The sequence below is a fragment of the Pelophylax lessonae genome (assembly GCF_965119305.1).
Source record: "Pelophylax lessonae genome assembly, chromosome: 4".
Taxonomy (NCBI): Eukaryota; Metazoa; Chordata; class Amphibia; order Anura; family Ranidae; genus Pelophylax; species Pelophylax lessonae.
The window spans coordinates 161503557-161529878 of record NC_138771.1 but is presented as its reverse complement, the minus strand read 5'-3'; the positions used below and the strand labels follow the sequence as shown (position 1 = coordinate 161529878).

At 39.1% G+C, this 26322-nt stretch overlaps 1 protein-coding gene across 3 annotated transcripts in view; it reads left to right on the top strand.

Moving 5' to 3' along the window:
* PLXNA4 (plexin A4) overlaps positions 1-26322 on the top strand; it is a 965210-nt gene that overhangs the window by 497121 nt on the left and 441767 nt on the right. For all 3 annotated transcript variants that reach the window (XM_082255302.1, XM_082255301.1, XM_082255300.1), the window contains one exon: positions 9924-10055. In XM_082255302.1, coding sequence (XP_082111428.1) covers positions 9924-10055 — 132 coding nt within the window. The remainder of the gene's footprint in view (positions 1-9923; positions 10056-26322) is intronic.

The window sequence follows — 26322 nt, the reverse complement described above, 5'->3', positions numbered from 1 at the left end:
TGGGTCCATTATTCTGTATTTAGGAACATAATTAGTTTAGTTCATCTCAAACAAATAACGTTAGATGGCAGCCATTGGCTATTTTAGTATTTCTATATTTTGTACAGTTACATTTGACAGCGTATCTAAAGCGGAAACCATTGTTATTTTGAATGAAGTTGGAAATAGCTGAACTACCTATCATGATTTATTTTTCCATTGATAACTCAACATTTGGGGTTTTCCCTACTTTTAGTCTAAAGAGTTAATCTCCCCAGTTTTGGTCCAGGGTGCAATAAAAAAAAAAAAAGACTGTTCTAACCACTCACAAGAAAAAAAAGTTTTGGCTTTATATACAGTTTTAAATCTTAACACTAAAACTTAGGAAATGTTTTATACCATTTGCATATGCTGTTTTCAAATTTCAAAGGCATAAGAAGTGTAGAAGAAGAGTTTACTAATGGAGTCACTCCAGTGAAATAAGAGTGGCATCTGCATAAAAAAAATAGTGCTGCTGTCGTTAATTTATATAAAGCATCATGGCTTATGAGTAAAAGCTGCTTTTTTGGAAAGTTAGAAATGAGATTTTAAAATGTGAGACCCTGCTGTTTAGTTGTTTCTGACTATGAGAACATTTAAGCCAGAATAATCTTTTAGCAGACTTTTCATAACAATCTTATATTGTGGAAGGAAAATTGGGCATAATGGCCAGATCAATAGTCAGAGAAAATGGAACTGAAATCAATGAAACAGCATGAATTCATCATCATAATAATAATGTTCTGACATTGGATTAGAATACAATTTAGTGTACCCTATCCTACAGCTTACCAGCTCCAATACACGTATATGTACACAATAGTCAGATTATAAAAGAAATGGATATTTTTAAGACTGTTATTAACTCAAGTATGTCTGACTAGCATGCCTAGAAAGACTTTAGTGTAGGTTACTGAAGTTCAGGTTACACTATGTTACACTATATGGTCGATTTACTAAAGGAAAAAAGAACTATGCACTTTGCAAAGTACAGTTGCTCCAGTACATAGTAAATAAGGTAAAGCTCCACTTTGCAAAAAATACCCAATCACGTGCAAGGATAATTTAAAAAAACAGCATTTTTAGCTTGCACATGATTGGATTATGGAAGTCAGCAGAGCTTCTCCTCATTTACTAAGCTCTGGAGCAACTGCACTTGCAGAGTGCAACTTTGCATGTGCACAGTCTTTTTGCCTTTAGTAAATCATTGCTGACAACACAGAGGAGAAAAGCTTAAATTGAGATTTATTTATTGTGATGCAATGTACAAAGGACTTATACCTAGTAATATAGCTTTTATATAAATTATTTACTTTGACCCAACTTTGCGTGTTTTGTGAATGTGCATTTGTAACATATTAATAGATGGGTATGGAAAGTATACCATACTATTGTAGCACCCTACAAGGTAGGTGCTAGGTAAAGTATAGTGGGCCTTGTCTGCTTATCAGCAGGGCCATGATTTTCAGCTGGGCTGTCATGTCTCCAAGGTGTGGCTGTTGAGATTGGGGGTTTTCCCCGCTGTGCTCCATGAGAGGGTTCTCATTGAGCAGTGGAGGAAACCCAGCCAATGGCACTCTCAGACCTGTATCTACCCCAGAAAGGCACATTCTGCCGCACAGCATTCTGGGAGTGGGTATAAGTTTGAGGGGAGCACATGACGCAGCATCTTTAGCGGGAAGCAGAGTCCCACGAGGGAGAGTATGGCTGTCTCTCCTCCTGTCAGAGGAATCGGGTGTCCCAGGCAGCTTGCCTAGTTGGAGGGAACAGAAGGCTGAGCTGAGCTGCTGCAGAGGACCAGCGGAGCTGAGAGGGGTCAAGTTTCAGGAAAGCATTCACAGTTTGTGAGTACTGTAAACTGCCCCTGGGGGTCTGCCTAGAGAGAAGGGACCACTCCGGTGAAGGTCCTAGGGATCCAGGAGCTAGCTAGCCGGTGCAGGAGCAAGTGTAAAGGGGGTGCCAGTGTTGACCCTGAAGAGTAAAGAGGGTGCCAGTGTGTGGACCCTAAAATGTAGAGGGGGTGCCTAGTGAGAGGACCCTGAAGTGTAGAGGGGGCACCAGCGGTTGGGCCCTGAAGTGTTAAAGTGTACAGTGTGCAGTGTACAGTGTTGAGAGTTGCAGCAGAAAAAGCAGTATACAGAGGCTACCTCAGTCAGCAAGGACTGGAGGGAGCAGTATTCGGGACTTTTGAGTTAACCAGAGTGTCAGAAGTCAAGTTCAAGTACAGTTCAGCAAGTCAGTGTTTTTCAAGTGCCAGCAAGCGTTGGTCGGCATGCAGCCGGCGCCAAGGCAGCGCTGAAAGGTATTTTTATTCAAAGTGTCCCATTTGTACCTAGTTGAGCCAGAGGAGTATCCCACTCATTCCCTTCTCCCATCCCCAATATAAAATAAACAAAACAAACCAAAGATGCCGGACTGGTCTTTGACTCAAATCTCACACTTGGGTATTCAAGGGGCTGCTGGCCTTTCCGGTAACCATGACAGACCCACATCAGGCCCAATGCCTGGAAATCCTGCTACACTATTTTTTAGATATGAAGTCCTATTGCAACATTCCTTTTTATATTTTTTTTCCTGCTAGCCATAATCACCTCTAGGGTCCTTGTTGATGGGCTTTAGAATTGTGTCTTTGGCATTGGTTTGATATCGCCATGAACCAAGCCTGTTTGCAGTTCATGGAGCCACCAAAAAATTGACCAGTTCACCTGCCTGAATTCCAGGCTGCTGTACTCTCTATAAATAGCCCCCAGTCCAGCAACACATACTCACCTTTCCTTCATTACTTAGCTTCCCCAATTAGCCACCAGGAATAAAGAAAATGTCTAGTGCTTCTAGGTATGGAGGATCATGTGACATACATGTGACAGCACCGGTGCTTGGTGATTGGCCCAATGGGTGCAAGAAGAGAGCAACTTGAAGCTTACACAGAGTGTGCTTTCTTTGCTCTCAGTTGATAGAACAGAACAATGAGGAAGGGAAATAAAGGGAAGGTAATAATATGCTACTTGGTAAGGGCGTTTTAAAGCAAACCTAGTGAGTCACCTTACATGTGCAAAACACGGATTTGCTTTAAATGTTTAACATGGCCTACAATCGCATTTCTGTGCCCTCGGTAATTCTTTAAGTTGGTGCTATACTTTACTGTGTTTCGGTAAAGTAAAGTTTTCTGTATATGTCACATTACATTTTAATCTCTTATGTGAAGGACACATGATAAGGAGCGAGCTTTGCTGCATAAACAGCAAGAGGGAGGAAATTATTGACATTAATGCACTGCTATCGGTTAAAGACTCTAGAGTTCAATTACAAGAAAATAGAGAGACAGAACTGTTAACTTTTTGAATGGCCTTTTCCATCATGACACATTCTAATTAACAGTCATTTTAACCTTTCTCTGAGTCTGAAATTGCTGTAAAACAGCCCTGCCACCCAGGCAGGTGATATTGGAGGTGGAAATATCCATTCATGGTTTGCTTGCCTGCTGTTTTCATTGTGCTGTATTCACGTATAATAGCACAGCAGTGTCTGGTGATAAAATGGTTAACAACAGTCCTAAAGCCCTCTGTTAGTTAATACCTTTTAATGATTGGAATATTTTGTAGAAATGCTTTTTTTTTTACTTAATGGTCTTATTTGCAGCTATAGTCAATGCAAATATTCAGAAAAATAAAAAAGAGAATGTTATTATTGTGTTAAAATGGAGAAAAGGATGTGCCAGCCAACTAAAAATAATGACTGCTGCACTTACAGTAAGACTTCCTGAATACCAGGAGAAAAAATGGTGAAAAATATATATAAAGTGTGCTGTGCAGATATCAGTGAGTAAAAACCCAAACAAAATGAAATTTAGTGCATTAAATCAAATAAAACTGTGAACATGTGCACTAATCCTAATGCATATCAAAAACCTGTGTACAACGACAGTGCATAAGACATACAAAGCAAAAATATATATATAAATTATGCATATAAATGCCAATAAAAAAATCTGGAGTGCAAAATGAAAAGCGTCCCTACTATACTCCAAATGTTTGCTGGATAAACCAAAACAGTCCAAAATCATGAGTATTGAGTCTCAATACTCATGATTTTGGACTGTTTTGATTTATCCAAATAGATTGAGGCAGATTGGACAAGTTGTAATTTACGGCCTTCAATGGATATGTGATCCATACTAATGAATCCTGGTAAACTGATAATTTGTAAATTGTGATCTGTAAAGTCTCTGAATCTCCTGATCCACCTCTGCCAGTTTCATTGCATACTGTGGATCACGATGATCAGTTTGCTAAATTTTATGTTTCTTTTAAAGTTCTGTGTTGTAAATGTCATGGGTCTGACAGCTTCTTTTCCAGCCAGCTGTCTATAGAACCCAAACAGAATGGAGTTAAGGAGAATTTTCATGGTTTGAGTGTATTAGTGTTAAAATAACCACACACAGCCACAGTCAGGTTGCGTTTGATCAGAGTGTGAGGACCTCAGTGTGAGGACCTGTCTAAATCTTTCCAAATTCAATCCAGTCAACATCACCGCACTACACAACTATATATAATTCTGTTGATCTGGAAAATCAAATCTGGCCGAAGGACCAGTATAGTCATAAATAGAGTTGAGGGGACACCTGGATGTCCGTGTTCGGCGGGTTCGGCCGAACTTGAAAAAAAAGTCCGGGTCCGTGTCCTGGACTTTTTCCGAACTTTACCCGGACACCGAACCCCATTGAAGTCAATGGGGACCCGAACTTTCAGGCACTCAAATGCCTCTAAAAAAAACAATGGAAAGGGCTAGAGTGCTGCAAATGCCAGCAACATGTAGTTAAGAGCATGGCAAGTGCTCTTAAAAAAAATTCCCCTTTAAATTTGTAATTTTTAAATAGCAGATTAGAACAGCAATCTGTAGTAAAATATAGCTGAACGCTGCACACAACAGACTGATAAAAATATTTTTTTTTCTCCCTCCTCCTCCTCCTCAGTGGGCTCAAGTGAGGGTAAAAAGATTGTTCACTGTACCACCCCCCACACAGCAAAATCGATGTAGATCGCTAACTGACGATTGTTCTGTCCTGTGTCTCCTATCTGACCCTGCCTAATCTCTCCAGCCTGTCCCTAAAATGCTCAAATATCTTTCCCTGCCTACACTCCGACCTGTCCCTGCATTCTTTTCGGGCACAATTTTTCCCTGTCTGTCCCTAATCAGCAGCAGCCAGCACGTATGATGTGTGCTCTCTCCCTACACTACAGCAGAATGACGCACCGCGCTGTGTCTCTCGAGCTTATAAAGACCTGGGTCACATGCTTCAGATGGCCAATCACAGCTACTAATACATTAGTAGGCATGGCTGTGATGGCGCACACCAGTTAAACGCTTGTTGATTGGCTGTTGAAAGCCCGCCATTAAAAGTGCGCCATTACATACAAAACAGGAAATAAAATTACCGAACACGGATTTTAAACCCGAACATACAGTAAAGTTTTCGGGTCCGTGTCCGGGTAGCAAAAATCCAATTATCCGGTACGAACCCGAATAATACAGTCCGGGTTCGCTCAACATTAGTCATAAATACAAAATCTCAATGTGAAATATCAGGAAAGTACGTCTAGATACTTGTTTTATAACTCCACTTTGTTCACCAAAAATCATTCTGTATGCCTGTGAGGTAAATCATAACAGCTAATCGGATATTAACTGTCTTCATATAAATTGTAATAACTAGATCTTTAAATGAATAAATGATTGGCTTGTTTGGTTTTGTGCAACACTGCTCAGTCATAACCTGCAATGCTTTAAAAATCGACTAACACATTTATGTAGTGTTATAGACTATTGAAGTAAGAGGTTTCAGTTTGGCATCTCGTTTTTGTATGTAGCTTTTCCAAGAAAATCCCTCGTGCTCTCCACTATTGGTCTGTTACACACAAGGAAATTTTTACTCAAGCATTTGAAAGAACACTTTTGTCCTGTGCACCAGCCATTTCAACCATCCGTAAAAACAAAGCAGCAAAGCCAGTTACTGGCAGCAGTGAAGCGCTTTTCAGGTTAGAGACTAAGGTCTGGTTCACTAGAGGCAACTTGAGAACATAAAGCTAGACGCAAAGCAGATGTTCTCTCAATAGGCATCTTACTTTCTCTTCTGATGTGACCAAACTCTGCCCAATTCTTACCTGCATATATAGCTTACTGTGTTTCATGTGTTGTGTCATTATACACATTTAAGTTATATTCTACACATATACATTTTTTATTCTTTGACGTATTTTTTTTTTTTTGGTGTCATTATAGGCAACATAGAATTCTCATAATAAGCAAGACAGTAAGAATGTATTTATTAATAACATAACTAAAGTAAATTCAAATCCTAACTGACATTTTACTCGCTAAACAATACAAACAATCCCCACAATTTTTCAATAAAATACAAATTTTCAAATTTTTCATCTGTTGTTGCATGTCAGTGATGCTGATCTCCTGCTGCCTTTTGTAGCCATTCCATGCCTACATACATGCACTACACTGCATGCTGCTATGACTACATGACATTTCTTAGGGCAGGTTTCCTTATAGTGGCAACAGAGGACCATGCCAGTGCAATGTGCACAGATATGTGCCACTTGTAGTCTTTTAAGAAATCATTATGAATGAGTGGAAATGCAAGAGCCTAATTTGGAGACCAGGGCAGAAATTTGTCATCTTATAACAGGAAGGGCACGGACAAGGGAAGTATTTCAATGAAAGCTACAAAGTGAAAATAATGAAAATTACTTCTGAAATTATATTAAAGTAGTAAAAAAAAAAAACACCTGCATACTAGCACGTATATGAATACTAGCACGTATATATCTTCCCCCGGTCTTTTTTCTGGGTTTGCACACTCTGGCTATGTGATTGGTCTGAGCCATGATGACGTCACTCATGTGAGTGCGAGCTGGAGCCCTCGGTTCCGGCACAAAGCTCTGAAGGTCTGGCAAGGTATGCTGGACCTTCAAAGCGCATGCGCCGGTGACATAACTATTAGATTGTAAGCTTTTCTGAGCAGGGCCCTCTTAATCCTCTTGTATTTTATTGTATTGTAACTGTATTGTTTCCCTCTAACTCCCTCTAACATTGTAAAGCGCTGCGTAAACTGCTGGCGCTATAGAAACCCTGAATATTAATAATAATAAATAACTGGCTGCGTCCAGGGTGAATATATCTTAAACGGTGCACATTTAGGAGATATTCATTTTACCTACAGGTAAGCCTTGTTATAGGCTTACCTGTAGGTAAAAATGACCAAGTGGGGTTTACTACCGCTTTAACATGTTAAAGCGTATCTGTTTTATTGGGTTTACATATACTTTAATGTCACTTAAACAACATTTACTGCAATGGAAAATGTTTACTACTATTTAGTTGCAGTATAATATATGTAGACTATTGACATACATTCAGTATATCATATACAGTGAATTGAGCTTAGAATAAATCAAAGGCTAGAATGAGTTTACATGTGCAAACATTGAAATGACATGAGAATTAGAACATTCATTTCTTCTGTTGGAGTATGAAGAATTATGAAGCTAATCACATTACATGTTCTATTGATCTATACAGTATATGCGTGTGTATATATATATATATATATATATATATATATATATATATATATATATATATATATATACAGTATATAAAATACTATTTAACACATTCATTGATTTGAAATATATCTTTATATCTTTCATATTTTAGCATTGGATATCTTTATTAAAACATCGATTCATGGTTTTTCCTGTTCTTCTGCAGTTTCTTCTGTCCATAATGTTTTAGAGGTCATTTCCATTTCTAACCTAATGTCAATCAGGCGGGTTTCCCTGCAGAGTTATGCTTTCATGACTTTGAGTTTTACATCCTTATAAACTGATTAGGGACTATGAGACATTTTTGGCAAGTCAAGCTTTAAAAAGTGCTGACAAATATTTTTTAAAAAGTGACTTACCTGACTCTTTTAGAGCCAATATGAATATAATAGTAACATTAATAATAGCTACTAGCTCAAGGACAGCCAATTGGAGCTCAGTGCAGTGAAATTTCATTTTACCTCTATTTAACATTTTGGAACTTTAAGTTTCTTAGTGATTCACCTAGTGCAGTCTGTAGTTGGTAATGTACTTGGGGTGACAGTGGAAGTTTTTTTTCAAGCTTTCTTTACATTACTTGTACAATTGCAATGTGTAGAGAAGACTAAAAATACAGAGTAAAGATAATCACCTGCAGTGTCACACAATCAGAGTGCAGGTGATTGTCTTTATGGTTCCATAGGGTTTTTGTATATCAGCCTTTCTGATAGCAGCCTCCTTTATCACAGCACGGACCTTATATTAGACATTTGGAAATAGAGTATTTTTCCCTCCTTTATTTAGAAATTACTAAGTACTTCAAATACCAAAGTAGAGCCAGATTTCACAATAGGTGCATGCTGCCCAGGACCTACCAGGAGGACCTTTAAAAAAAAAGGCTTGCCTTTAAATCTCAGCTTTTTTTTACTGGATGCTTTTACGTATAAAGAAAAGAGGAGGCAGGCAGAAACAGTTTTTCTACAGCTAAAGACATTAAAGGCAAACTCACAAGATACATCCTAGGAGGATACATTACCACCATGCCTAATGTGTGTGTCCCAGCACCAAGTGCATAGGCCACCTCTAGCCTGCAGCACCCATGTCCACTTCCGGTTACATCCAACCACCAAAACTTACTTCAGATGTACCAGCCTCTTTCTCTTGTAGAGAGTACGGTATGCTAAAAAAATGATGTAGCATGTGAAATAATTATTTATTACTAAATCCTCCGCAGTACTAACTTGTAAGTGTGACAGTACCTTATCTGTACAAAAAAAGTACAGGAAAATTGGCAGTGGCTACACACAGGAGCAACCTAAGGTCTACAAGTTACAAACTCCAGCTCTGATTTATTGTACATCATTGGAGCTCCTATTATGAAAAAGTCTTAGGCTACGTTCACATCTTGGCATTGCTATTACAGGCGTTTTTATGGGCGTTTTTGCAGGCATTTTACAGGCGTTTTTACAGGTGTTTTTTGTGCAGGCATTTTTAGATTGACTAGAGACCAATGGAAAACGCCTGTAATCTGCCCAAAAAGAAGCTCATATACTTTTTTGAGCGTTGGGCGTTTTGCTCACGGCGTCAAAACGCTTAGATGTGAACAGGGGCCGTTGAAATGAATAGGATTTGTCTTGTTGGGCGTTTTGAGAGCTGATCCTAGAGCAGAAAAACGCCCCAAAAACGCCTACATGTGAACGTAGCCTTATGGAACAGTATGTGACATAGGCTACCAATTCCCTTTATTTGACTGTGATGCCATCTACTGTGATCATTGTTAGTATACATATACAGCCCAATTAGAAAAAATAGTGCTGTGTAATCGTTCATGGATTTACAGTTTTTACCCTATTTACATTGTATATATTATGCAAAATAGAATACTGGAAAAAAGTTTAAAATGGCTTTTAGGCTGGGCTCTGTCTTCTAGATGTTCAGGAAGACCCAAACATAAGGCCATATAATCACATGGCAGCACTATATGGTTTAAATACTTTGTTCACTTGTAGATTTTTTTTTAGCTTTCTTTGTGGTACGCTCTCTTTTTTGCTTCAGCTGAAATGTAATAAATTCTAGGATGTCTGCCTGTGCCAGAGACTGTTCAATCATCTTTAATCTGCTGTGTCAGCAGTATACTCATGGTTATAACTTTGTACTTTACTTTCTGCAAAAGCAACATGTGCTGCATTCAGTGCATTCTCACACTAGTATGGTGTACACAGATTTTCTTATTTAAATTTGTTTTTCTTACAGATTTTTTTTTTCCTCTAAATTATACCTGCATTACATAATTTTTTTTATCTGTTTCAGATACGTGTTGATGGCCCTATCACTGGAGCTTTCCAATATGAAACCATACAAGTGGTGGATTCCGGTCCCATCTTGCGGGATATGGCATTTACAAAGAATGAAGAGCAGCTCTTTATCATGTCTGAGAAGCAGGTGAGTTTCGCACTCTCCACTATGTGGTTCATTTGAAAGATTATGTACAATCAGGCGAATTGGCTATCAAAATATGTGTTGCGTAGTATCAGAAATCAACAGTGTGTGGAAGATGTTTTTGATTTGCCTTAGGGAGCCAGACTTTTCATGTAAAGCCCCGTACACACGCACATATTGTTGGCCGACCGATCGGCCGTCTTTTGTCCAGTGTTGTTTGTTGGTTGAAATGTGCTCTAGACTTGCACTGGACTTTTGTTGGCCAACAAAAACCAACTTCAGAAGTGATGTCATGTGATGGTTGACTTTCCCTGTGTTTTTTCTTCTCTGAGCATGCCCAGTCTTGCTCATCTGATTTTTGTCTGCCGAAATCTGTACTGACTGAGGAACAATCGGCCGTTCTGTTGTTGGCCAACAAAAATTTTATAGCATGCACACCAGATTTTTTTCGGCCGTAAAGTCACAGTTGGTTGTCGGAAGCATCATACTAACAAGCCTGACGTTGGCCGACAATTTACGTGTGTACGGGGCTTTACTCTACACTTTGCACATGGCAGCTACAGTTTGGTTGCCCTGGATGGTTTAGATGCTGTTGCATGAAGCCCTGTTTGTTTATTGATACTCAGCATAGGGCAGGGTGGCACCTGCATGCTGGCGCTAGCCATAATTTATATTGTGCCCGAGATGTACAACTATTATTATTTATTTTTTAAAGCATCACTTGAAAAGAGAATAATCACATGGTAAATTATTCCTGCTTTTGTATTAAAGTGAAAATAATCTTGCTGTACAAAACTCTGTTCTAGTAACATGATTACTGGCGAACAATTACAGAGAGTTGACCTCTGTGTTCTACTTTGGTGCTTTCTTTGTTTTGCTTTTCTATTTATTTTGTCCTTTGCCAGATGCCTGTGGCTATACAAAACATAACACCATGTGCTTGGGAGAGGCTAAAACTGGCAAGACTCCAGTCCTGCTTTCTGTACCACGAAATAAACACATGCTTTTGCTCTCCTCATCTGCTTAAAACTTCAACAGACATGACAGCTGATCTCTCTGCACCAAAAGAGTTGCCCTTGATGAAAGTTGATGGGTAGGAGAGGTGTGACCTATCGCTAAAGACAGGTTCCATATTAGAAAGGCAAGATGGGGAATATTTCTGGACACCGTTGCTAATGAGATGTTCAGAGCATATGTTCAATAGGCTATTTTCCATATCACGAAGTAGTGTGATTCTCCTATGAGAGTAACGACTCTTCAGGCATTGCCATGGTTACTACAGGCAGTCTGGTGAAAGAAACGATGAGGTGTCAAGAATGGGAAGGACACAGTGGTGTGAACAGTAGGGAAATGTAACAGAGTGTGTTGCAACCACAGAAGTTTTCAAATTAATGAGGACCTCAGAGTGGAATAATTGCAGCTCTGTATTCTAGCTTATGTTTCTTTTTCTCTTGATAATTAATAATGAAGGGACTCTTCCTACCTGTGATATACAAAGCATTGATTCTCACTGTGAGCCCTTTTCTCAAAGAACCATAAAAAAAAAAAAAAAAAAAAAAGGTCTAGTCATTTGCAAACAGCATTGACTCTAGGAGAAATTAATTTTAATGGTTCCTGATGGCTAAAGGCATTTGAGGGTTTTGGCTGTTTTCTGTTTAGCTATACAAAAGCAAACCTTATTATTCTCTTCCAAAAGTCTTAGTATTTTTGTAGTGGTATTCAGAAAATGAAGGCTATTTTACCTGCTAATAAAAATTTCGTTTTCATAGGTTATAAGTTATGCGTGTGAAGATATAGTATAGGATTATTTGACAGTATGTTAATTAAACTAAAGCAACAGTGAATTTAAGAACTAAATAAGCAATTTATCAGAGAGAAAAACTTCAATATACGTGGGCTGAGAGCTTTATAGAGATCTAAGTGGTGTATTCTGTCTAACTGTGTATATATATTTATAATATATATATATATATATATATATATATATATATATATATATATATATATATATATATATATATATATATATATATATACACTATATTAACAAAAGTATTGGGAAGCCTGCCTGTACACCCACATGAACTTGACATGCACATGAATGGCATCCCAGTCTTAGTCCGTAGAGTTCAACATTGAGTTGGCCCACCCTTTGCAGCTATAACAGCTTCAACTCTTCTGGGAAGGCTGTCCACAAGGTTTAAGAGTGCGTTTATGGGAATGTTTGATCTATCTTCAAGAAGCTCATTTGTGAGGTCAGGCACTGATGTTGGACGTGAAGACCTGGCTCGCAGTCTGTGCTCTAATTCATCCCAAAGATGTTCTATCGGGTTGAGGTCAGGCCAGTCAAGTTTCTCCACCCTAAACTTCCATATCCATGTCTTTATGGATCTTGCTTTGTGTACTGGTTCAAATCATTTAATGGAGGGGGATTATGGTGCGGGGTTGTATTTCAGGAGTTGAGCTTGGGCCCTTTAGTTTCAGTGAAGGGAACTCTTAAGGCGTTTAACACTTTGGACAATTTTTTGATGCTCCCAACTTTGTGGGAACAGTTTGGGGATGGCCTCTTCTTGTTCCAACATGATTGCGAACCAGTGCACAAAGAAAGATCCATAAAGACATGGATGAGTGAGTTTGGGATGGAGGAACTTGACTGGCCTGCACAGAATCCTGACCTCGATAGAACACCTTTGGGGTTTTCAACATCAGTGCCTGACCTCACAAATGCGTTTCTGGAAGAATGGTCAGACATTCCCATAGACACAATCCTATATCCTTGAAGACAGCTTTTCCAGATAAGTTTAAGCTGTTATAGCTGCAAAGGGTGGGCCAACTCAATATTGAACCCTACAGACTAAGACTGGGATGCCAATAAAGTTCATGTGTGTGCAAAGGCAGGCATCCCAATACTTGTGGTAATATAGTGTATATATTTATTTTGACTTGCCTGAAGTATTTTTAATAGAGAGACAATTTAATGCTGTACTAATGGAACAGTTGCCCGAATTTCAATCCCTAGGAAAGCTGAGGAACAATTGCAACAGCTATTGCTCAAAATAAGATGTTAGAACCTCTAAATTCTAAGGGTTTGGTTAGGTTAAAAATTGCATTGCAGAGGGTATTGATGAGGTTCAAAGTGCAGTTTGTTAGATTACCGCCCTTTGCAGTTATCCTGCAATATATATATATAGGTTACAGTGAATGTTGTTTCTTATTTAAAACAAGGTTGATTGATTTTGAATAGCTTATATATTGCCATAATTAATTACAGAATTACCAGTCCTTCCACTAAAATTTCCAAACTGGCAGTCCAATCCTAAGAAGGCTTGGCATATTTTCTGTAGGTATGTCCTACATAAATTATGTTGGCATAGGCAGTGCACTACTTCATTTTGGTCTCACTGCTATATCGAAATGAAGAGGGCGATGTCTGTTCCTATCATACACAAGCAATACGTATTCTAGAAATAAAATGTGTATTACAATAAAATGCACAGTTGCAGCATAAATGTATGAATCACATTAACTGCCAAGAGATTTATAAGGCATTGAACAGGTTCATGTTATCCACCCAGTTGGCAACAATGCTGTATTCTTTGTGGACAGCTAGAAATTATTGTAGGAGGAGGACCACTTTGACCTCCCTTTTCCAGTGAGCCCACCTAAGTACTTCAGCCTCGTGTCCAAATTAGAATTCTCCAATATCCACTTAAATGTAATGTAATTAAAAAAACAAATGTTAAAGAAAATAACATTGCTATAATACAATTTTTTTCATTTTATATCAATCATAACGCTAACTCAACATACTCTACAGTGGTTTTAAGAAATTGTTTGGGATATTGGTGATTGTGATTCTATTCAAGTGTAGCTATAAGGCTCATCCCAATTTTATTAAATTTTCCATCTTTTCCTTTACTTTTTTTATCCAAAGATGTCCCCATCATAGGTCAATTGCTATGTTTTAATAGAACTTTGCTTAGCATTTTTTTGTGGGGAGAATAAATTCACTAGAAGATCATAACTATTTGTTGAGAGGCATTTGCTCAACTGAGAATTGTGCTGTCAGGAAACAAATTCCAAGCCACACAGTGCGAATTGTCATTTCTATTCTTTCCATGTTATGTTATGGGTTCACATCACAGATAAGTGTCCAAGATAAGTAGGCATTTCCCCGATAGAATTCTAGAAACTAATCAGCATTGACATTGTTTGTACTGCCCTCAGGATTACTTGATGTTCCAGATAATCTTAAAAAAAATAAAAAAAAAAAAAAATATATATATAGAGAGAGAGAGGGATGCTGTGAAAATTTACTGTTAAACCTCAGGGAAGAGCTGCTGTGGAAATGTAAAGTCCAACATGGTTTCAATTGAATATATTCCTTTACAGATACACCCTGCTAGGATCCCTTTTCAAAGTGTTTTTAAAATATTTTAGAGAAAGGTATATAGGGAAAAATTCTGACAAAACTTGTTTATGCTATTTTGAATGTCTGTAAAATTATTTTAGTGTTTTTTAGATTGTGAAATGAATGAATGAATGTTGTAAAATGCCATGATTTTGTGAATTTGTGCACATAGGAAAATTTGTGCACATTTAAAAATTATAGTTGTAATCATTTTCGTTCTCTTTTTTGTATACTTTTAGGCTGGGTTCACACATCAGGGGCCCGGTGCGTCCCCATTTTCCATTTCAGGGATGAATCTGGCCCAAATTTTTGCCTGAATTGGGGCCTGAGACGCACAGGTCCCCTGTGCAATCTGTTCCGTGGCCCCGGAGCTGTGTGAACCGACTCCATTGAGAGCCAGGCACACTCTCCTGTCATGCAAATTTGATGCGGGGAAACCCGCATCCAATTCACACTAGTGTGAACCCAGCCTTAAAGTGTATCTCCACATTTGTCATCACATTTGAGGAAATCCTTCTATGTTTGTCATGTGTTCCTATTCACGCAGCATACCTAAGGATATTTATAAAAAAAAATGCCTTATTATTCTACTTCTTTCTTTGTATAAGGTTTCTACATAGGACTTTATAGCACTTTGATTTGTTGCAGTGTGCAGTTAGGGAACAGATTATGCTATGTGAAAGGGAACACATAACAAATATAAAATATACAGTGTTTCACAAAAGTGAGTACACCCCTCACTTTGCTACAGTGTAAAGTAGTGAGTGTACAACTTGTATAACCGTGTACATTTTCTGTCCCCTCAAAATAACTCAACACACAGCCATTATTGTCTAAACCGCAGGCAACAAAAGTGAGTACACCCCCAAGGGACAATGTCCGAATTGGGTCCAATTAGCCATTTTCCCTCCCCATCGTCATGTGACACGTTAGTGTTACAGTGTCTCAGGTGTGAATGGGGAGCAAGTGTTTTAAATTTGGTGTTATCGCTCTCACTCTCTCATACTGGTCACTGGAAATTTAACATGGCGCCTCACGGCAAAGAACTCTCTGAGGATCTGAAAAAAAGAATTGTTGCTCAACAAAAAGATGACCTAGGCTATAAAAAGATTGCCAAGTTCCTGAAACTGAGCTCCAGCACGGTGGCCAAGACCATACAGCAGTTTAACAGGACAGGTTCCACTCAGAACAGGCCTCACCATGGTCGACCACAGAAGTTGAGTGCACATGCTCAGCCTCATATCCAGAAGTTGTCTTTGGGAAATAGATAAATGAGTGCTGCCTGCATTTCTGCAGAGGTTGAAGGGGTGGGAGGTCAGCCTGTCAGTGCTCAGACCATATTCCGCACACAGCATCAAATTGGTCTGCATGGCTGTTGTCCCAGAAGGAAGCCTCTTCTAAAGATGATGTACAAGAAAGCCCACAAACAGTTTGCTAAAGACAAGCAGACTAAAGACATGGATTACTGGAGCCATGTCCTGTGGTCTGATGAGACCAAGATAAACTTTTTTGGTTCAGATGGTGTCAAGCGTGTGTGATGGAAACCAGGTGAGCTCATTGAGGGAAACATGGATGCCAACATGTACTGTGACATATTGAAGCAGAGCATGATCCCCTCAATTCAGAGACTGGGCCGCAGGGCAGTATTCCAACATAACAACAACCCCAAACAAACCTCCAAGGCAACCACTGCCTTGCTAAAGAAGCTGAAGGTAAAGGTAATGGAATGGCCAAGCATGTTTCCAGACCTAGACCCTATTGAGCATCTGTGGTGCATCCTCAAATGGAAGGTGGAGGAGTGCAAGGTCTCTAACATCAACCAGCTCTGTAATGTTATCATGGAGGAGTGGAAGAGGACTCCAGTGGCAACCTGTAAAGCTCTGGTGAACTCCATGCCCAAGGGGGTTAAGGCAATGCCGCAAAATAATGGTGGCAACACAAAATATTGACACTTTGGGCACAATGTGGACATTGTCTCCTAGGGGTGTACTCACTTTTGTTGACAGCAGTTTAGACAATAATGGCTGTGTGTTGAGTTATTTTCAGGGAACAGAAAATTTACACTGTTATACAAGCTGTACACTCACTACTTTACGTTGTAGCAAAGTGTCATTTCTTCAGTGTTATCACATGAAAAGATATAATAAAATATTTACAAAAATGTGAGGGGTGTACTCTTTTTTATGAGATACTGTATGTTATCCCAATTTGGCTGCAAAAGTAGAAATACACTTTAATACACATAAATCAGCATTTTCCTGTTACTTCTTGTGAGCATTTTGGTGTTCTTTCCTGAAAATAAAAGCCATTTTATTTTGTCAAATAGCACAAATTCAGCAAAACAAAATGCATATGTAGCTTGCTGTGTTGTATAGATATCATACTAAGGATATAGGGAAAAGGTAAAATCTAAAATGCTGTACCTACATCCATTAACAGGAACCGTTAACCAGAAAAAAACTGTAAAAATAGAGGGGGAGGGGTTCCTTTCACATCCTGTAACTTTTGGGACATCATTCACAATAGGTACACTTGCTAAGAAAACTAGAAAAACTGTCTTGGCTGAATGGCCAATTGAATTCAGGATGTGTCTTCCATAGTGCATAGTACTTCCACAGTACTGCAGTACTACTATGTTTACTGCAGTTTCTCTGTGTTAGCTGATTGGGTTACATCACTGTGAACCACTTAGATGTGAACATAGCCTTAAACCTGGTACACCCTAATAGTCTATTTTTTTTCCTTCAACCCAGCGAGTTGAATGGAAAATAAACTAAAAGCTCTGGTCAGAGCCGCTGTACTAATGATCCAACATTAGTACAGCGACCTCCCCCCCGCTGAGCTGTTGTGTTCTTCTCCCAAAACGTTTTGGCCTCCAGTATAAAATTATACATTTCAGTGAGTCCGGGCAACATGGTAGCCATTGGTCTAAACGCATTCTGATTTAACGCTAAATCCTACCATGTCCACCTCCTTTTGAGCTGAAACTGCTTTTACCTGCTGTGAAAAGATTTTCATCATTCATCACAGGTGCTGCTGCAGGTCACATACAGGGAAAGAAACAGCAAAGACTTAGAACCTGATCATTTTCATTCTGATTGGGGTCCTTATTGGAACATGCTTTCTACCTTCAACCATTCAGTTAGAGATGGAAGCCTGTGTACTGAGCTATCTGTAATAAAAAGACGATTCAGAAATCAGAAACAGAATTATTTGGAGCTGTTATTCAAGGTCAGAATATAGTTGAATATTGTATAAAAATAGTAATGCCTCTTTTTGTTCCAAGATGTGGTTTGTGAAAAAAGACCAACAATCTTTATAGAAACAGATGGTACAATACTGTAGCCATGCTCTACAATAGGGAATATCTTCATAAACGTAACTTACTTGTCTTCAATGTGACATCAACAACTGTCACATAAACTTCCATTTCCTTCACATATATATTTTTTTTCCCAGCAGACAATTATCTTTGCACATATTTTAGAATGAGATAATCCTGATTCTCAGCAGAAAATTCCCCTCTTCACCTTTTTATTTGCCCTTAGAGAGCCATCATAAGGGGCCCTGCAGGTTTGATTTATCATACTGGATAGTCATGGTGTGATAAGCTATGCCTGATTAATCTTGTAGAGCCAAAATCTAATAATTAAGCTACAGAGTTTCAATCCAATTCAGAGAAATATGCTAATGTGTATTGATTGCAGACAGGGCTTTTTATTTTATTAGCACGCTGCAAGTCGAGGATATGGAATTTTAATTGATGGGAAAAGCTTCTTTATGAAATAGCTAGGACAATGGTTGTGGGTTAAAGCAGGCACAGATGAAGTCACTTTTGGAATAGCTTGCTACTTATAACACTATTACTGGATCTTCTGAATTAATAGGTGTTATTAATTGCCAATCCTACCTTTCAATGTTATCAAAGGTTAATCTTTTTAAAGATATCCAGAATACAAAAGGCTAAACACATAACTGGTGATGTATTTGTGTTAAGTGTCTAAGTGCCTTTATGTGGCCTATTTAAAGCAAAACTCCACTTTTGTTGAGAATTAATCAATGCTCTTCAAGAAAATTATATGCATTACAAGTGTATTAGTTAAATCAATTGCAAATTTGCTGAGTTGCTGAGGCTGGGTATTCAACCAACTCCTTCAGGGGCTGCATGGGGAATGGCCTTCTTTCAATAACTGTTTGCTCAGTTCCAGTGTTGTGATAGGATGCATCCCTGGTACCCCTTTAGGCTGGGTACACACTGCCGCACGAAGTGACTCTCAGCAGGGGTCCAGTGCGTCCCTGTTCACTGTTTCAGGTCCGATTTCAGTCCGAAATTTGGGCTGAATTCGGACCTTAAATGGACCAGAAGACACACAGGACTCCTGTGCAATTCGCACCGGAGCTGCTCTGGAGATACGTGAACTGGCTCCATAGATAGCCGGTCACAATCTCCTGACATGCGAATTGGACGTAGGGAAACCCGCATCCATTTGGCAATAGTGTGAACCTAGCCTTAGATGTATGACCAGAGAGAAACCAATTATAAGATGCTCACTGTAATAATCCTAAGAATGGAATAAATAATGCCTTAAAAGTTCACCTTATGTTTATTGCAAATTCCTGGAAAAGTAGTGAGCTAATCCATCAGGAAATTTGGTTTCTGATAACCTTGTGTATGTAAATAGGGTACAGAATACCCCCAGATTTAAAAATATTATCGCTGGTTAGTGGTTGAAATGGAAAGGTAATTTTTAATGACAATAAGATAAACAACAATAAAATGGCATGTGTGGGTATACTGTACACAAGAGCTGCACAATTAATCATTAAACAATTATATATATATATATATATTTTTTGTTAGCAGAGACTCAAGAGAACAAAATGGCAGTCATTGCAATATTTTATGTCACACTGTATTTGCGCAGTGGCCTTTCAAATGCAATTTTTTGAAAAAAAAAAAAAACTCTTTAATGAATTAATAATAATAAAAAAAAAAAAAAACAAAACAGTAAAGTTAGCCCAATTTTTTGTATAATGTGAAAGATGAAGTTCCGTCGAGAATCGTGATCTTTATTTTAGCAAATTGTGACTCTCATTTTATCCGGAATTGTGCAGCACTACTGTATATGATATGTTAACAAAAGCTTTAAGTATATATAATCCCTTTCACTTTTAAAATTGGTTAACAAAGTACAGTTCAAGTATTTTGGTGTCAATTTTATTAGCATATTTTGGTTCATATAATAATACGGTATAAAGAACTGTTAACAGCTTTGAGTTGGAAGCCTATTAAAACTTATTTTGGCTGACTGCGTCAGGTCAATGTACATTGTTACTCTATGTTTAGCCAAAATCATTTATTAAATTAGTGTTAAGTACATCTATCCTCTTTTTAAATCATCTTAATGAGCATATTCAGAGGGAATCTTATTTACCCAACAAATCTGTATACAGTCAGTTTTGTTTTGCAAAGTTAGCTAACAGAATTGCTGTTGATCCATTTTGATTTTTTCACACTGAATTCTTTATTGGGGTTTTTTGCCTTCCTCTGGATCAATTGTGGGTATATTATGTATGTAGCAATATTTACAGGCATTGAGCCTGATATGGGTCTGCCATTGTTACCGGTAACATTTCCAACACATTTAAGTTGAATGCCCAAGTGGGAGATTAGAGACAATGACCATTCCGGCATCTTTTGTTTGTTTTGTTTATTTTATAATGGGGATGGGAGAAGGGAATGAGTGGGATACTCCTCTGGCTCAACTAGGTTTAACTGGGACACTTGATAGAAAAATGCCTGTTAGCGCTGTCTTGACGCCAGATGAATGCCAACCAACGCTTCCGGGCGCTTGAAGATACTGTTTTGCTGAACTGTGCTAGAACTTTGACTTTAACAATCTGGTACTCATGAACTTGGAATGCTTTCCTGGAACTTAACCCCTCTTTCTCCGCTGGTCCTCGGCACACCAGATCCCCTCTGCAGCTCAGCTCAGCTCTCTCTGGACTCTCAGGCAGCCACTCAAGACACCCAATCCTTCTGACAGGAGGAGAGACAGCTGTACTCTCCCTCCTGGGACTCTGCTTCCCGCCAAAGACACTGCGTCATGCGCTCCCCTCAAACTTATACCCACTCCCAGAATCCTCTGCGGCAGAATCTGCCTTCCGGGGTAGATACAGGCCTGAATGAGCCACTGGTTGGGTTTCCTCCACTGCCCAATGAGAATCCTCTCCTGGAACCAGTGGGGAGACTCCACTCTGTATATATTATGTATATAGAAGTTTCAATTTGTGTGTGTTTTGGTATTTTTTCTGTGGGTTGAACTGGGTGGACTTGTGTCTTTTTCAACCAGTTTAACTATGTAACTAGAAATGTAAAGGTCTCAAATGATTCAACTGATATTTAGCTTTTAGGCTGGGTTCACACTTATGCGATGCCAGACATTGAATGCTATTCGCAACGCATTGCTATACACATCACATGCGATATCTGTGTGATGCAAATTCAGCCATACAGTTTGTACGGCTGAAATTGCATTGCATTCACACTAAAATGGTGCAGGACCCTTTTTTTGGTCTGCACTGGAATCAGATGGCATGGGTGTTCAGACCCATGCAAACCAATTTTACAGTTTGCACTGCCTTCTGCGAACAGATTTTGGGTGTCATTAACTTTATACTGACACCAACTGTGGTTCGCAGATGTCAGAGTGAATTGCCTGCGAGTCAGATGCAATGCTGGAACCCGCTCAGGAATCGCGCTGCTTCCTGCATCGCACCAGTGTGAACCGAGGCTTAGAAAATAAATGCACACTGAATCTGAATAACTGTTCACAGTGAAACAATTGATAACTCAACCTGTGGTATCTAAGTGTGGCATCTTAAAGCAGATTAACTAAACTGCTGTGCAGTCTGTTCAGTTCATTTCAGCACCTCAGCCTATGGACAGCTCCTATACGTGCTCTGTGGAAATCTCGGCACTTACAAACAGTAGAATGGTATTTGTGTGTAAATAGCATTGGTTGCCATTCTTATTGTCACAATAATGAAACATTGTTAATTGAAATATAAAGTGTTTTAGATAAAGTAGATATGGCTGTATGACTTTATTACACATGATAGTTTGTTTAAGATTTTAGGGAATCATTTTTTTCTATGCTGTAACCTTTGTTACAAAAGCTATCTAGATGTTTTGATGAATAGTATCTGACAGGGCTTGCTGTATGTTTGATATTAGTTGATCTGATAGTATGTCTTTCTGATTTTTTTTCTTTTTTTCTAGGGATGAAAATTACTTTCCTTTTGCATTTTACATGTGAGAAAGTTTTACTTATTTGATGCTACATGGAATAGTCAACACCTACCATGGAGTTAGCTAGAACGGACCTTTGGGCAAATTTTCAGTCAATGGGGTTTATTTAAAACAGAGTTCCACCCTGAAAAAAATGTTTTAGATGAAAATACCCTGGGACAGTCAGGGCTAGTGCATTTAAGCAACGATAGCCTGTGAACTGTCCCCTGTTTCACTTACCTTTTAGAAGAAATACTTACCTTGAAAATGTCTTGTCCAGCACTGCCATCTCAGGTGTGGGCAGCTGAAGCCAGAGCGTCCTCTTCGGTGTCCTCTTCAGTGACGTTGGAGTCCCAGAATGCCCTCCACCAGCCCTTCTCGTCATTTCCAGTGCAGGCGCGTCATCCCTGCACAGCTTCTGGGCATGCCCAGAAGCTGTTCAGCAGGGAATAACGCGCCTGCACCAGAAGTGACGAGCAGGGCCGGTGCAGGCACTTTGACTCCTGGGAGCGATGACGTTCATCTCCCAGGAGTCAATGCAAGCAGGAAGTGACATTGGTGGCCGTGTCTGCAGAGGGAGGAAGAGGAAGGAAGGTTAAGTATATTTTCTTTAAAAACAGTGTAAGTGAATGAAAAAAAGAATTGTAATTATCCAATTGTTTTTCAGGTAGAAAAAAGCAAGCAGAGGGTGAAAAGTACATTTTGAGGGTAGAACTCTGCTTTAATAAAGGAATAATTCACTTGGTTTTGTGAATGTTCTTGCTTCATGAATGAGGTGATGGTGTGTTCACTCCATTAAGATACAGTGACTGGTTTAGGCGCTCAGAGGTCAAAGGTCAAATAGTTCATATAGATATAAGCTGAAAAAAATGGCAGATAAAAGTGTTGATGTACACAGGTGGGGCAAAAACAGTTCGCACAGGGGGGGATCAAGAGTCCATGTGCAAATTTCTGACAGTTCTTAGAGGCAATCCAAGGGTGATCCGCAGCTCAGGGTCAGCTCATTCAAACAGAGTGAAGTCAACTCTAAACGGATAAAGGAGGAGGGAAGAGCGCCACTTGAGTGCAAGATTATGATTTATTATGACATAAATACGTAGTAACTTACATTAAAGTAAGGATAAAAGTGTCTGTCAGGTCCAAAACGGTTCCACGATGGTCAGAGGGGTCCACACAATCCAGGGTGCCTCAGGTACAGAGCGCCAGACCAGCTGGCTGTGTGCGTCCGGGCGATCGGGGAGATCAGAAAGATGCGGCCGTGGAGGGAACCTGCCCGGGTCCTCGTGCAGACTCCGAAAGCGTCTTGAAGCTCCCTCAGCCATCTTGCCAGTTTCCTGCCGCTGACGTCAGACGCCTTCCGGTTCCCTCCACGGCCGCATCTTTCTGATCTTCCCGATCGCCCGGATGCACACAGCCAGCTGGTCTGGCGCTCTGTACCTGAGGCACCCTGGATTGTGTGGACCCCTCTCACCATCGTGGAACCATTTTGGACCTGACAGATGCTTTTATCCTTACTTTAATGTAAGTTACTACGTATTTATGTCATAATAAATCATAATCTTGCACTCAAGTGGCGCTCTTCCCTCCTCCTTTATCCATTAAGATACAGCAAACATTTTGATTTTTTTTTTATTCCCCTTGCACATGAGAGGGAATGAGATAGGATTTCCTTGTTCACTAAACTAAGGAATCATTCACTGATTTAAAGCCCAACTCCAACCATTAGAAAATACAGACCCTTGCAGTGTCATCTCACCCTCACCCCAATTCCACACTAGGTTAAATGCTCCTTATACAAAAAGTGGTCACTTCCCCCACCTATAACTGGTCCAAACAGCAAGAAGCACTGGAAGAGCAAACGCATGTCAAAAAAGCCAAGGAATTTCCAGTTACAACTTACCAACCAGCCTGCAACCACCCAAATTAACTGGTCTAACAGTATGCGTTAAAAACAAGGGTTTAGTTGCACACAATTGCAAATACATGCGTAAGATGTAGGCCCCGGCAAGGCACTCTGATATCTGCAGTCCCTAACTCTACCTTTAAAGAGTCTCCACAGTGGGAGCACATGTATTCTAATAGATAGATGGAGGACAGTTGACTGGAAGGAGCCCACCCCTCCTTAAAGGCTCTTCAGGAGGGGGAAGTTGAAGCTTACCTAAACATGTCAGCTCCTAAACTCTGCTAAAAGCCTATGTGTACATGGATATGGACACCTTTATGGAGGTGAGTTTAAGGAACTTAAAACGCCAAAAGCTCCTAAAATCAAGTTTGCGAGCTGCTAGTGTACATCAATCTTTATAGTCAGAGCATTCCACACATTCACTGATAGCTATAAGATTTACCATCCTTTACGACCCCAAGATCATAATAACATGATTGATGTATGAATCTGCTTTGTTTGGGATTTTTAAATAATTATTTCTTAAAGGAAAATTGTATAATGCCCTTTTTTGCAATTCCATTTTTCTAAAAAAATGACCCAAGTCCCAGCCACCACAAGTGCTGATAAATTGTATGTTTTTATTGATTGGTAATGTAACCTTGTAAATTACTAAGGCACAGGAAACCCAATGCTGTGTGTATGATTTTTATTGATTTTCACTTAACATTATTTAATGCAAGAGAAGCCGCAAAATACAAAGACATAGCTTTTTGTTTTGAAAAATAAGACACATTCTCTTGGGGGAGATATCATTTGTTGCCCCGTATGCTATTGTTACATCAACACAATGGCACGCTGGCGTTGTACAGTTATTTGATAGAGTAATGCTTTGTCCTTTTGTTATGCATGGCCGTGCACTATATTCAGAGAGGCTGCAATAACACTGGGAACAATTTAGTTTGTTGTCTATTTAAATACACTTTCAGAAAGGTGATTCATGCGTGTATACACAGGGAGAAAGTAATAAGCGAAACACTATACACATTTTAAGACTGGCATTATTAGAACAATCATGCAGCTGAAGACTATAAGGAGCAGGTTGAACTGTTTCTGGCTTTGTTCTATTTTGTTACATTTTACTAGAGGGGTGGGGGGCTGGCAGCAGGTTCTACCAAATGCATTTTTTTTTTCAAAATAAAGATAGGATGAGTAATTGCCCTGCTAGTCATTTAATGGCTCAATTGTACTTGAACTTTGTGACACGTTTATAAAAGATTGCTAGTTAGTGTACTGTTTATAGCATTCAGGTTTTTAAGTTATTTATACACAATAGAACAGAGGAAGGCACACACTGGGTTCTGTATACTGAACTCTGTCCAAATCTGTATTTTACTCAACATGCAGCAATTTCTGTCTATTGGTCAAAAGGTTATGCCAAAAGTGCCCCCAACAACCCCCCCCACCCCCCCCCCCCCCACACACACACTCGCTCAGTATTTACAACACAACCTCCGTTTTGATATGACACGTTTTATTATACTTGACATACATATTTTCTATATTTCTCTTTTACTTTTCAATAGTTTTTATTGAATATTTTCCATATAACAATTAACAGACAAACAACAACAAAAAATAGCAATGGTGAGTATACCATGGTACAGGGTATTTTTCCAGAACTATAACAACTGCCAAAGGTGTAAAATCAGAACCAGAATCAAGTAAACAACATTTGAGTAATCAATTTATTTCTCTTTTACTCCCTTTTAGCTACCATTAAATATTTTTTTATGGAAAGTTGAACTAAAGTTAATTTTTTTTTTCAATTTTGGACAGAATAAGGGAAGTTTATAACCACTGGCATTTTTTTTTTTTGCTATCTGTGTCCCATTGGGAAGATTTTTCTTCACTTCCTGTCCTATATCCACAACAGGAAGTGAGAGGAAATCCCTCCAAGGTGAGGAAATCCCTTATTGCCACCATGGTGTCTAAAAATAGTGTCTTCCTAGATTTCCCTTCATGCATGTTTTTGTGTCAAACCAAAATTTGGGATTTTCTATTACTTGCACTCATAGTGATAATGGTAAACAGGACAAATAGGTTGAATCTCTCTCACAGGGGCAGAAACAGAAACACGATCCTGAGAGGTGTTCTAATACCGCTCCACTCTAAACCAAAAAAAAAAGTGCCTTTAGGTATGCTTTAGCGATCATATTTGGGAAAGATTGAAAGTAATGTATCTTGTGGACACATTTACCAATCAAGAGCTTCAGAAAGGAGGAGGAGGGGGTAGCAAGCCAACATAAGAGGCACACAATGTAAAGACCCCAATATCACCAGTGTGGCCTTTTAAATGCAGTGCCTATTTTTGATATTCTATTCTGACTCTGGGATAAACAAAAAAAAAAAATCCAAATTTGTTAAAGAAAAATCACCACTGGCTTAAATTCTTACCTTCTCTCTGGTGCTGTCTTCTCATTATTTCTTCTCTGATACACAGACTAATCTCAGACTTATGGGCTGAAGGATGCCTAGAGTTATTCAACCTGGAAGCCCAAGGACATACTGTCAATGCACATGGGGGACATAACTATAGCACCCCACAATTATTGTGTAATGATGTGGAGAACAGTGTTGACATTGCAATGTCATACCAGTACTGCTCTCTGCATAGTCGAGGAAT